At 61.9% G+C, this 12,108-nt stretch overlaps 2 protein-coding genes across 7 annotated transcripts in view; one reads left to right on the forward strand and one right to left on the reverse strand.

Moving 5' to 3' along the window:
- On the forward strand, positions 3,849–5,524 carry LOC108636082 (myotubularin-related protein 5-like; the record flags this gene model as incomplete). Its single annotated transcript, XM_018048967.1, is given in 5 exon segments — positions 3,849–3,965; positions 4,047–4,258; positions 4,743–4,830; positions 4,903–5,034; positions 5,107–5,524. Coding segments are annotated over 5 exon segments (645 nt in total). The 3' UTR covers positions 5,206–5,524.
- The window catches only part of PPP6R2 (protein phosphatase 6 regulatory subunit 2), a 64,795-nt gene continuing 58,919 nt past the window's right edge, over positions 6,233–12,108 (reverse strand). For 2 of the 6 annotated variants that reach the window (XM_018048961.1, XM_018048962.1), the window contains 10 exons: positions 11,139–11,224; positions 10,924–11,004; positions 10,614–10,711; positions 10,049–10,300; positions 9,835–9,956; positions 9,382–9,553; positions 9,207–9,295; positions 8,643–8,790; positions 7,058–7,282; positions 6,233–6,973 (listed from right to left, as the gene is read on the reverse strand). In XM_018048961.1, coding sequence (XP_017904450.1) covers positions 6,877–6,973; positions 7,058–7,282; positions 8,643–8,790; positions 9,207–9,295; positions 9,382–9,553; positions 9,835–9,956; positions 10,049–10,300; positions 10,614–10,711; positions 10,924–11,004; positions 11,139–11,224 — 1,370 coding nt within the window. In that variant the 3' untranslated portion in view covers positions 6,233–6,876. Of the gene's footprint in view, positions 6,978–7,057; positions 7,283–8,642; positions 8,791–9,206; positions 9,296–9,381; positions 9,554–9,834; positions 9,957–10,048; positions 10,301–10,613; positions 10,712–10,923; positions 11,005–11,138; positions 11,225–12,108 lie in introns of those variants that run through there. The other 4 variants (XM_018048965.1, XM_018048963.1, XM_018048964.1 and 1 more) reach the window with 4 other exon arrangements.

Raw genomic sequence — 12,108 nt, forward strand, 5'->3', positions numbered from 1 at the left:
GAAAGTGAAAGAGGAGAGTGAAAAAGTTGGCTTAAAGCTCAACATTCAGAAAACGAAGATCATGGCATCTGGTCCCATCACTTCATGGGAATGATGGGGGATTGTCAGAACTCTCCGCATGACCTTCCATCTTGGGTGCCCTACACGCATGGCTCAGTATTGGTTGATCTCCTTGCAATCCAAGGACTCTCAAGGTTTTTTCCACACCACATTCAAAAGCATCATTCTTCAGCGCTTAGCTTCTTCACAGTCAACTCTCACATCCATACATGACCACAGGAAAAACATAGCCTTGACTAGACGGACCTTAGTCGGCAAAGTAATGTCTCTGCTTTTTAATATGCTGTCTAGGTTGATCATAACTTTCCTTCCAAGGAGTAAGCGTCTTTTAATTTCATAGCTGCAGTCACCATCTGCAGTGATTTTGGAGCCCCCCAAAATAAAGCCTGACACTGTTTCTACTGTTTCCCCCGTCTATTTCCCATGAAGTGACGGGACCGGATGCCATGATCTTCGTTTTCTGAATGTTGAGCTTCAAGCCAAATTTTTCACTCTCCTCTTTCACTTTCATCAGAAGGCTCTTTAGTTCTTCTTTGCTTTATGCCATAAGGGTGGTGTCATCTGCATATCTGAGATTATTGATATTTCTCCCAGCAATTTTGATTCCAGCTTGTGTTTCTTCCAGTCCAGCATTTCTCATGATGTACTCTGCATATAAGTTAAATAAGCAGGGTGACAATATACAACCTTGACGCACTCCTTTTCCTATTTGGAACCAGTCTGTTGTTCCATGTCCGGTTCTAACTCTTGCTTCCTGACCTGCATACAGATTTCTCAAGAGGCAGGTCAGGTGGTCTGGTATTCCCATCTCTTTCGGAATTTTCCACTTTATTGTGATCCACACAGTCAAAGGCTTTGGCATAGTCAATAAAGCAGAAATAGATGTTTTTCTGGAATTCTCTTGCTTTTTCTATGATCCAGCAGATGTTGGCAATTTGATCTCTGGTTCCTCTGCCTTTTCTAAAACCAGCTTGAACATCTGGAAGTTCACGGTTCATGTATTGCTGAAGCCTGGCTTGGAGAATTTTGAGGCATTACTTTACTAGTGTGTGAGATGAGTGCAATTGTGCGGTAGTTTGAGCATTCTTTGGCATTGCCTTTCTTTGGGATTGGAATGAAAACTGACCTTTTCCAGTCCTGTGGCCACTGCTGAGTTTCCCAAATTTGCTGGCATATTGAGTGCAGCACTTTCAGAGCATCATCTTTCAGGATTTGAAAGAGCTCGACTGAGATTCCATCACCTCCACTAGCTTTGTTCGTGGTGATGCTTCCTAAGGCCCACTTGACTTCACATTCCAGGATGTCTGGCTCTAGGTGAGTGATCACACCATTGTGATTATCTGGGTCATGAAGATCTTTTTTGTATAGTTCTTCTGTGTATTCTTGCCACCTCTTCTTAATATCTTCTGCTTCTGTTAGGTCCACACCATTTCTGTCCTTTATCGAGCCCATCTTTGCATGAAATGTCCCCTTGGTATCTCTAATTTTCTTGAAGAGATCTCTAGTCTTTCCCATTCTGTTGTTTTCCTCTATTTCTTTGCATTGATCGCTGAGGAAGGGTTTCTTATCTCTTCTTGCTATTCTTTGGAACTCTGCATTCAGATGCTTATATCTTTCCTTTTCTTCTTTGCTTTTTGCTTCTCTTCTTTTCACAGCTATTTGTAAGGCCTCCCCAGACAGCCATTTTGCTTTTTTGCATTTCTTTCCCATGGGGATGGTCTTGATCCCTGTCTCCTGTACAATGTTACGAGCCTCAGTCCATGGTTCATTAGTCACTCTGTCTATTAGATCTAATCCCATGAATCTATTTCTTACTTCCACTGTACAATCATAAGGGATTTGATTTAGGTCATACCTGAATGGTCTAGCTGTTTTCCCCTACTTTCTTCTATTTGAGTCTGAATTTGGCAATAAGGAGTTCATGACCTGAGCCACAGTCAGATCCCAGTCTTGCTTTTGCTGACTGTATAGAGCTTCTCCATCTTTGGCTGCAGAGAATATAATCAGTCTGATTTCGGTGTTGACCATCTGGTGATGTCCATGTGTAGAGTCTTCTCTTGTGTTGTTGGAAGAGGGTGTTTGCTATGACCAGTGCGTTCTGTTGGCAAAACTCTATTAGTCTTTGCCCTGCTTCATTCCGCATTCCAAGGCCAAATTTGCCTGTTACTCCAGGTGTTTCTTGACTTCCTATTTTTGCATTCCAGTCCCCTATAATGAAAAGGACATCTTTTTGGGGTGTTAGTTCTAAAAGGTCTTGTAGGTTTTCATAGAACTGTTCAACTTCAGCTTCTTCAGCGTTACTGGTTGGGGCATAGACTTGGATTACTGTGATACTGAATGGTTTGCCTTGGAGATGAACAGAGATCATTCTATCGTTTTTGAGATTGCATCCAAGTACTGCATTTCGGACTCTTTTGTTGACCATGATGGCTACTCCATTTCTTCTGAGGTATTCCTGCCCGTAGTAGTAGATGTAATGGTCATCTGAGTTAAATTCACCCATTCCAGTCCACTGATTCCTAGAATGTCGACGTTCACCGTTGCCATCTTGTTTGACCACTTCCAATTTGCCTTGATTCATGGACCTGACATTCCAGGTTCCTGTGCAGTGTTGCTCTTTATAGCATCAGACCTTGCTTTTATCACCAGTCACATCCACAACTGGGTATTGTTCTTGCTTTGGCTTCATCCCTTCATTCTTTCTGGAGTTATTTCCCCACTGATCTCCAGTAGCATATTGGGCACCTACTGACCTGGGGAGTTCCTCTTTCAGTGTCCTATCTTTTTGCCTTTTCATACTGTTCATGGGGTTCTCAAGGCAAGAATACTGAAGTGGTCTGCCATTCCCTTCTCCCGTGGACCACATTCTGTCAGCCCTCTCCACCATGCCCGCCCATTTTGGGTGGCCCCACACGGCATGGCTTAGTTTCACTGAGTTAGACAAGCTGTGGTCCTAGTGTGATGAGATTGGCTGGTTGTCTGCGATTGTGGTTTCAGTCTGCCATCTGATGCCCTCTTGCAACACCTACCATCTTACTGGGGTTTCTCTTACCTTGGACGAGGGGTTATCTCCTCATGGCCGCCCCTCCTGACCTCCTTGCACGTGGAGTAGCTCCTCTCGGCCCCTGCGCAGCCACCGCTCCTTGGACATGGGGTTGCTGCTCGTAGAGAAGCCTTTCCTCCAGGCCCCATGGACATGGTCTTTTCAGGTTTCAGCAGAAGGTCTGTGCCGTCAGCAGGGTGTCCCCGTGGATTCTGCATCTCCCCGCGCTGTGTGGCCTCCAGCGTCCAGATGTAGCTCACAGCTTTTGAGTAGCTGCTCTCTGCCAGGCCTCGCAGGATCTTGCTGCACACGTGGCGCTTGCTCTTGGCTAGACATGCTCGGGGTAGGGGGTGTCTGTGGGGAGAGGGTCGAGCTCCTGCCCCCCCCCCCCGCCTCTGCCCTGCCCACTCAGGATCCCTTGTGACCCTCTTGGGCCTCAGGCTGCAGCACGGCCCCGTAACCGCTCAGCTCCTCCTGCCTGTGTGCCAGGCAGCGCCCTGTTGCTCTTTTGAAGATAGCTTTTTTCCTGGCTGACACGTTTGGAGTCTCTCTTGAGCCGTCTCTCCACGTGCGGGGTTTCTCCACGTGCAGGCTCTGTCCAGCCCCGCACCCTTGCACCTCTTGCTCGTGGATGAGTCACACGCTCGGTGCATCTTTTCTCCGTCTCCTTTCTGCAGCCTTCATCCTCTTGTCTTCACGTGTCCCCTTCTGCAGAACCTTTTACTTCACTGGTTCCCCCCCGCAGGAGATGCAGCGACTGGAGACTGAGCTGGGCCGACCCCCCGAGCGCTGGAAGGACGCCTGGGATCGGGTGAAGGCGGCCCAGCGCCTCGAGGGCCGGCCAGACGGACGTGTGAGCGGGGTGGGTGTGGGGGGCGGGTGGGCAGGCCTGCGGCCAGGAGGCGGGGAGGCCCCCCTGACCTGGGCCCCTTCCTGCCTGCAGGGCACCCCCGGCTCCCTGCTGGTGTCCAGCGTGCCCCACCACCGCCGCTCGCTGGGTGTGTACCTGCAGGAGGGCCCTGTGGGCTCCACGCTGAGCCTCAGCCTGGACAGTGACCAGAGCAGCGGCTCTTCCGTGTCCAGCTCGCGGCAGGCAGCCCGCCGCAGCACCAGCACCCTCTACAGCCAGTTCCAGACGGCGGAGAGTGAGAACAGGTCTGCGGCCGCCCCCGAACAGGCGCGGCGGGCGCCTTCAGGGGGCGCCTTCGGGGGGCTCGCAGGGATTTTTTAGGACTTATTGGTGGGGGAGGCCCTGCCGGTGGCCTCCACGTGAGCTGACCAGGGCTAGGAAGAAGCAGGTGGGCTCAGCCTTTGGGACACGGAGCTGGTGACCTCAGCCAGAGAGAGAAGGGACGGCTGGGGTTGGCATGGGCCCCGCGGGCTGCACCCCCTTTCTGGGCCCAGGGGCCGCTGGCCACAGTCATCAGAGACCTGCCCAGTTGTTGGGACCTGCTGTGCGTGGGATGTTGTTGCCCTGAGGCCCTGGCAAGGCCCTCGCGAGCCTGTCTGGGGACCAGGGCTCTGGGCTCAGGTTGGCTTCGGGGCGAGCGCCTGGGTTTTGCTGCTGGCCCTGGCAGGGGTGCAGAGGGCACCGGGGCCGGGCCCTGAGGTGGTCTGGCCGGTCCTGCTGCCAACACAGGTCCTACGAGGGCACCCTGTACAAGAAAGGTGCCTTCATGAAGCCCTGGAAGGCCCGCTGGTTTGTGTTGGACAAGACGAAGCACCAGGTGAGTGCTGGGCGCCCCGCTGGGGTGGGGTGTCGAGGGCCCCCGCCCTGACTCCTGCCCCCCCCACCGCAGCTGCGCTACTACGACCACCGCGCTGACACGGAGTGCAAGGGTGTCATCGACCTGGCCGAGGTGGAGGCTGTGGCGCCAGGCACGCCGGCCATGGGCGCCCCCAAGACCGTGGACGAGAAGGCTTTCTTTGACGTGAGCTGCGGTGGGAGTGGGGTGGGGCAGCTGCCCCCGGGAGGGCCGAGAGTCAGCGTCCTTTGTCTGCAGGTGAAGACGACGCGTCGTGTTTACAACTTCTGTGCCCAGGACGTGCCGTCAGCCCAGCAATGGGTGGACCAGATCCAGAGCTGCCTGTCGGACGCCTGAGCGTGGCCCTGCCCCGCAGCCCTGTGTCCAGTTAACCGACCACTAGGGGTGGGCAGGGCCCCCCGGCCATGTTTACAGCCCCCACCCTTGACAGTATTGAGGCCCTCCCCCTGCGTGTACAGCCCCCCGCCCCGCCCCGCCCGGCCAGCTCCAGCTCCCTGGAGGCCTGGCTGAGTGCCCGCCGGGAGCAGCACGGTACAGCCCTCGCGGTGGGCCTGTAAATAGTACCCCCCCGCCCATCTGTGCGCTGGCCCTGGCCGGCCGGCCCCAGGCGCCCTCTTCCTAGAACGAGAGTCTATAAAGAGCTAACGACACCGCGTGCCTGCGTCTGTTCCGCCTGCTTTCCCCACCCCCCCACCCTGAGCCCGGGCCGCATCATGGGGGGCATTGTCAGGGCCTTGTTTGGGGTCTGCTCCCCACCAGGCCTCAGGCAACCCTGGGGCTGGTACAGAGCAGCGACCCCCAGGAAGCTGCCCTGCATCCAGAGGGCTGGGGGGTGGCAAGGACGGTGCAGCTCCCTGGCCCCTGGCCAGATGAGAGTACGCGGGCCAGGGGGACGCCAGGAGGGTGGGTGTTCGAGAGGGCAGGGGTGCTCGGGCAGATGCAGGGTGGCGGGGCATGGTGCCCTGACGGCATCTGTGCTGGGAACTCTATCCAAATGCCCGTCTCTTACTCCTGTGAGTCCTGCCATCTGGCCCTGACCATCCCCACTGCCCTATTCTGGGCTGTAATGGGGGTCACCTGGACTGGGTCTCACTTGCAATGGGTGCCAACCAGTGGCAGGGCGGCAGCAGGTGGGAGGTGGGGTGTGCCACTGCCGAGGCCAGGGGTCCCCGAGAGGTCCCGGGTGGAGAGCACAGCATGGTGGGGCACCCACTGTGGGGGGGGGCCTCTCGGCCCGGAGACAGCCGTCGGGCTGAGGCCCTGCCCAGCGCTCAGCTCCAGGCGGAGCTGCTCTTAGCGCTGACTCAGACGGGCCTGGGGCAGTGGAGGGCCTGCCGCTGAACACCACACGAGACACAAGGTCTGTAGGTGAGAGACAACCTTTATTGGAGGCGAGGGTCTGAGTGCTGTCAGATCGTCAGGTCATGTGAGCTGACCCTGCAGACCACCCCCTGCCCCCGGACAGCTTGGCGCCCCCCAGCACTGCTGGGGGCGCCCCGCCCCGCCCACGGCCCACACCGCCAGCGCGCACTGCGGGAGGCCCAGGACACCCTGCCAGGCTGCAGGGGCTTGGGATTTAAGGCAGTCATTTGCAGCCTGGCACGGCCCGCTCCCAGCTCTGGGCAGCTAGGGACCCCGTCTGGCCAGCCCTGCTCCAGCCCCGCATCTGGCCCCAGAGCCTTGGAGACCCTCTCCTGCGCTAGATAAAAAGTGCAAACACGTGGCTCTTCCTGCATCTGCTAAGAAAAAACTGGTAAAAAAAACAGGCAGGGAGTCTGTGGGGTCTGGCCTGGCCCTCGGGCCTCTGGGGTCGCAGCCCCGGGCTCCCACAGGCAGAGCCACGGCCAAGGCCTTATTGCTGTGTGTGGGGCTGGACCCCCGTGGCCACCCGGTCGGGGTCAGGCAGGAGAAATGCAGGCGGGGCTGTCTGGCTAGTTCCAAGTGCCAGCTTTACCAATGCAGCATTTATTTTAAAATTAAATTAAATTAAATTAAAAAGAGACTGCATCACCAGGTGCTTTTCTGGGCTGGGTGCCAAGACTGCGCAGCAGCGGCGTCACACGGGGCCACTGAGGGCGGCTCCAGAGGGTGGTGGCCCGCCAGCCTGTCTGCGGGGTGGGGGGGTCGCTCAGGGCTGGGCTCCCTGGCCCGGGGTCCCCCAGCCCCTCCCCCGGCCTGACCGGCTCACCTGTCTCTTGGCACTGTCCCTAAGGCGGCTGCCATGGACACGGCTGGGCTGGCGGGGGCTGCGGTGGTGACGGCCACCATGGGCCCGGGGGGGACAGCCACGGCCAGCACGGGGGAGACGGCCTGGGGCGCAGGGCCCGTCATGGTGGCCTCAGCGGAGGCAGTGGGCACCTCGGCAGGGTCCAGGGGCACCGAGCCGGGCGGTGAGCTGGGGGCACAGTCAGCCCTGTGCAGCAGAAGGGTTCTGGTTACCCGGGCCCCTGTTTTGCCGCCCCAAGTTCCAAACACTCCAGAGACCCCCCACCCCACCCCACCTCTGCACAGCCCGCCAGGCAGCCGCCTCCTGCCAGGAGCGCTCACCCGGAACGGCCCGCCCCTGCGCCCCCCACAGGCCCCCACCTGCTCTGGAATGACCCTCAGGTGCCCCCACAGCCCACGCCCTTCTGTGGACCATGTGGCCCAGGGCCATTCCCTAGACAGCCACAGGCCACATCTGCCCAGAATGTGCCCACCCACCCCTGGAGACAGGGAGCGCAGGAGGGAGGCCTGGGGCCCAGGAGCACCCACAGCACCCAGCGGCCGCACCCGCTCCCAACTACAGGGCATCACCCACTGCCTCGCAAGGACTCCGGGGAGGCAGCAAGGGTGGGGGGGAGCCTACAGGCAAGCCTGGCTCGTTACCCACAATGGCCCAAAGTGCACCCCCCAAACCAAAGGACTTGCTCTCAGAACATCGCCGGGTGGGTTTCGGGGGAAACGGGGGTCAGGAAGGGAAGAAGCTGAGCTGCGGGTCTCCCTGAGCGGCTCGGTGAGAACCAGCCCCTCCTGACGGGCGCCTGCTCCCTCCTGGTTGTGCCCACGGGTGAGCCCAGCACTGGTGGGATCGACGTCCCCTGGGTCCCGGGAGCTAGTGTGTGCTGAGGCAGAGCTGGGCCCCCATGGACAGGCTGAGCCCAGAACCTAGAGGGAGGATCTGAGGGGGCGGGGGAGCCGGGAGCAGCCCCGTCCTCCCTTGCCCGCCTGGCGCCCCTCACGCCGACTCAGCTCTGCTTCTCTCCCGGCCCAGAACCCTGCCGCCCGCGTCCCGTCTCAGCACACAGCTCTTGCCACCTGCCCAGCCCGGAGCATCTGTCCACAGGGGGTCCCACAGGCCGTAGGCCTGCCCTGCACACGGAGTGGTTGCAGGGCTGAGCTCGCAGGGAGAGCACCTCTGTCAGGGCCTGGGCCGAAGCAGAGCCCCAGACACTCTCGTCCTACTGGTCCAGTGAGACAGACGTGTGTGTGAGGCACCCGGCGATGGTTGTGACTCTGGACTGAGCACCCACCCCCAGGACGGCAGCAGCTCCAGAGCTTCCCCCCGTCCCCTGGGACCCCCGAAGCCTGGCCATCCCCTCCAGTAAGGCCTGGGGTGGGCTGGCCCCTCGCTACCTCAGTGACCACCCGTGGCTTCCCCTTAGAGGAAGGGGTGTCCCTCCTGTCCAGAGCTGGCCTCTGAGAAGTCACAGGGCCGTCAGGACGAGAGGGAGCACAGGTCCAGGCCTCTGCACGCTCCTGGGAGCCCCCTGCCGCCCGCCCCGCCTACTCACCTGGGGCCCAACACGGACAGCGGGGAGGCCTTCTGGCTGGGACCCACACCGACAGCCTCCGAGGCAGCAGCTGCCTTCTGCTCATCCTCGCGGCTGCTGGCGGCCACCAGGGATGCTTTCCTGGGGACACATGTGCTCCAGGCACCAACTGTAAGACGGGGCCAGCGATGCCAGGTGAGGACAGAGAGCCGGTGTGGAGCATGCGGGAACTTCAGCCCACGGCCCAGGGACACAGCTGTCCCCCACGCCCACCACTGTGCCCGTACGACATGCACACGCGTGTCTGTGAATTCACAGAAGCTGCAGAGAACTGTCCTCCCCGCAGGCAGGGCCACCACGCAGCCTGGTGGCTTCCAAGTCTGTCTGACAGGGCTCAGGGCCAGGCCCTGCTCAGGGCAGCACGGTGCACCCCGCCAACCGCCCGTGGGAGGCGGTGGGCCCGCCCGGGGGCCTTGCTTGGAGGTGGACCCTCCCCCTGCCGACAGGCCCGCTCCAGGCCCACCATCACCCAGGGGACACGGCTGTCCCACCCCACTCCTCTGGCCCAAGGCAGCCCCCACTCACGGGCTCTCTCTGGGCCCTGGTTCAGGCCAGCCTGGGCATCACCGTGGCCAGTGTCCACCGGGGAGCTGCACCTCGGCCCCGACTCAGAGCTGTGGACGAGGCCGACACTCAGCCCGAGCCAGGAGACCTGGCTTCAGGCAGCTGGGCCCCTCACTCCCCCCAGCGCCCGCCTCACCAACAGAAAGGCTGGAAGTCGGCGAACTTGGCCCAGCCTTTCTCCTCTGGAGCAGAGGTGCTGGGGGAGCCGGCTGCCCACACACTGGAACCCACGTCCAGCGCCACTGCTGGGGCCGGGCTGGCAGCCATGGGAGTCGCTGGCCCATCAGGCACGGCCCATGGGGAGCCTGCTGGCGGAGACAGGTGTCCACACCCTCGCCCAGCAGGCAGACCGGCCAGCCCTGCCCTGGGGTCCAGGCGTGACTGACCGTGGAGGCTCCGCAGCAGGGGGGCAGGCGTGCCTCCCCCAGAGTCCCCGGGACACCCACCCCAGCCAGGACAGCGTGGCCGGAGGGTGGCTCTGGGCTCCACCCAGAGACTGTCAGGGGCTGAAGGCGTCTGCTGCAGGGTGGGGTCACCAGACCCTTTGTCTCTGCGTCTCCACCAAGCCCCCCACAGCCCCGTCACCTACCTTCTGAGCCGCCCTCGCACGGCGAGCCTGCCTGAGCTGCATCCACACCCTCGCCTGCACCCTGGCCTCGGCGCTCTGGGCTCTCCTTCAGGCAGCGCTCTGAGGCGTGGGGGGCCCCGAACCTGGGGGGAGAGGAGTCAGCTGCCCTCCCCGAGCGCTGGGGCGGGGCTGAAGCGGGGCTGAGGTGGGGCGGGGCCGGCGCGTCCCGGCCCACCTGGCTCTGGTCACGCGGGCAGCACGGTGCGTCTCCTCGGCCTCCCAGAGATCGTCGTCCTCGTCGAAGGGCTGGATGTGGTCGCTGCAGCAGGCCTCAAACAGCGCGGCGCCAGGCTGCGAGAGAGTGCACGTGGGCCCCGTGGCCTTGCGCCCACAAAGCCTGGCCGCCTCCGAGAGACCCCGCGGACTCACGCTGTCGTCATCAGCATCGACGCTGAAGCTGATCTCTGCGATCCTGTCGAATGGGGCGCTGCAGGGACAGCAGGGACACCGTGACCTCCACCAGAAGGGGCAGGAGGCGGCCCCGTCTGGACCTGAGGGGTGGGGGCGGGGGCGCCACACTGCAGGCTCACAGCCAGGGGAGACCCGCCCGCCGCCCTCCCCAGAGGGCACCTTGAGACCCTGGGGTTGCATGTGGGTCCAGCTGAGGAGGTGGTGTGACAGCCTGAGCTGTGCTGACCGTAGGCCAGGGACCTGGTCAGGCCAAGCGGCACCCAGCTCCCGCCCACAGGCACCGAGGACGCGGCGGGCACGAGGGAGGCGGGCAGAGGCTGCTGGCTCACTTGACACTGTCGTCCTGCTCAGCAAACTCCTCGTCGCTGAAGCCAAACTGGTCCACGAAGGTGGCTGTCATCTGCTGGACCTGGTACTCGGAGAACGCCTGGACGACAGGGCCGGCTGCTCTCAGGAGACGCCCTCAGCGACTTCTCCCAGCTCCTGCCCGCTTGGGTGGGTGCCCAAGGCGGCCACGTCCACAGAGCCAACCACGTCCCCAAGGGTCCCATGGATGCAGAGTGCCCGGGGCCCCCTTGGCGGCTCTGGCAGCGCACAGGGTGCGGCGCTGTGGGGACACGGAGGCCTGGCCGGACACACCTGCTGCAGCGACAGCTCGCTGGGGAGGACGCCCTCCATGTCCTCATCCTCACTCGAGGGGTGAAGGTGGTGTGTGCTCACCTGCAACGGCCAGGGCGGGCAGGCGTGAGCGGGCACCCTGCCGCCCCAGCCCTCTGCACAGGCAGCCCCGTGAGCCCAGGCCGGGCGGAACCGCAGGGCCCGCAGAGCTCTGCCCGGAGGCCAGGCCTGCTCACCAGGTCCACCGCGTTCCTGCGGTTGGCCTCCGACAGCGTCTCCTCCACGAAGCTCTCCCAGCGCCCGCGGCAGTCCGCCGGGAGCCCTGTGGGAAAGCCGCGCACTGAGCCCCTGGTTTCTGGAACCCCGCGGCAGCGCGCACCCGTCCTGGCCTCACAGGCCCAAGCCCGTGGGCGAGTGTTCCCAGGCACACCAGGCCCCGACGCCCTCCCCGTCCCCTGCACAGGGCCGTCGGGGGCGCACGCCTCCATGAGAGACACTGACCCAGCCCACCAGGGACTGAGCGCCACGCTGGTATCGGAGGCCCCTCCAGCTGCTGAGCTCACAGCTGTCCCTGGGCTGTGGGGGCCACGGCGGCCACTGTGGAGGTGCCTGGCGGGGCACGGCAGGGAACACGCCAAGGCCGTATGCACGCGAATGACCAGCTGCACATCGGCAAGGCAGCCTCCCGCGCCCCGGCGGGCTCAGGGGCCCCAGGCGGCACACACAGCCAGCCAGGGCTCCCAGATGGTGCGCGCCTGCTCAGCGTTCCCCAGCGCCCCCTCGCCCCGGGCCGGGCCTGTCCTCAGCCTCCGCCCACAGCCCCTCACTGCCCTCAGAATCCCAACCTCGGGCCTGGCTTGTGTGCACTCGCCCCTGGCGCCCCGAGTGCTCACCCCTGCTGGCACCCACTGCTTCAGAGGTGCTGTCCTCCTCCCCGAGAGGCCAGGCTGCCCACCTTCTCCCATCTGAGCCCCTCAGGCACCCCCAGCTCAGCCCAGGATGCACTGCTGGGAGCTGAAGAGTGGCGTCTGGGATACACAAGGGGCACACGGCAGCCCCAGGTGGAGAGGCCGCAGACCGTGATGAGAGGGGGCCCCAAAGGGCTCCGGGCTGCTCTTACTAACAGCACAGGGCTCGACAGGGAACCGACTCAGGCCCAAGGCCCACTGCGCAGGTCACCCCGTGGGAGGCGAGCTGACCGTCCAG

Source organism: Capra hircus, chromosome 5 (assembly GCF_001704415.2).
Source record: "Capra hircus breed San Clemente chromosome 5, ASM170441v1, whole genome shotgun sequence".
NCBI classification, from domain to species: Eukaryota; Metazoa; Chordata; class Mammalia; order Artiodactyla; family Bovidae; genus Capra; species Capra hircus.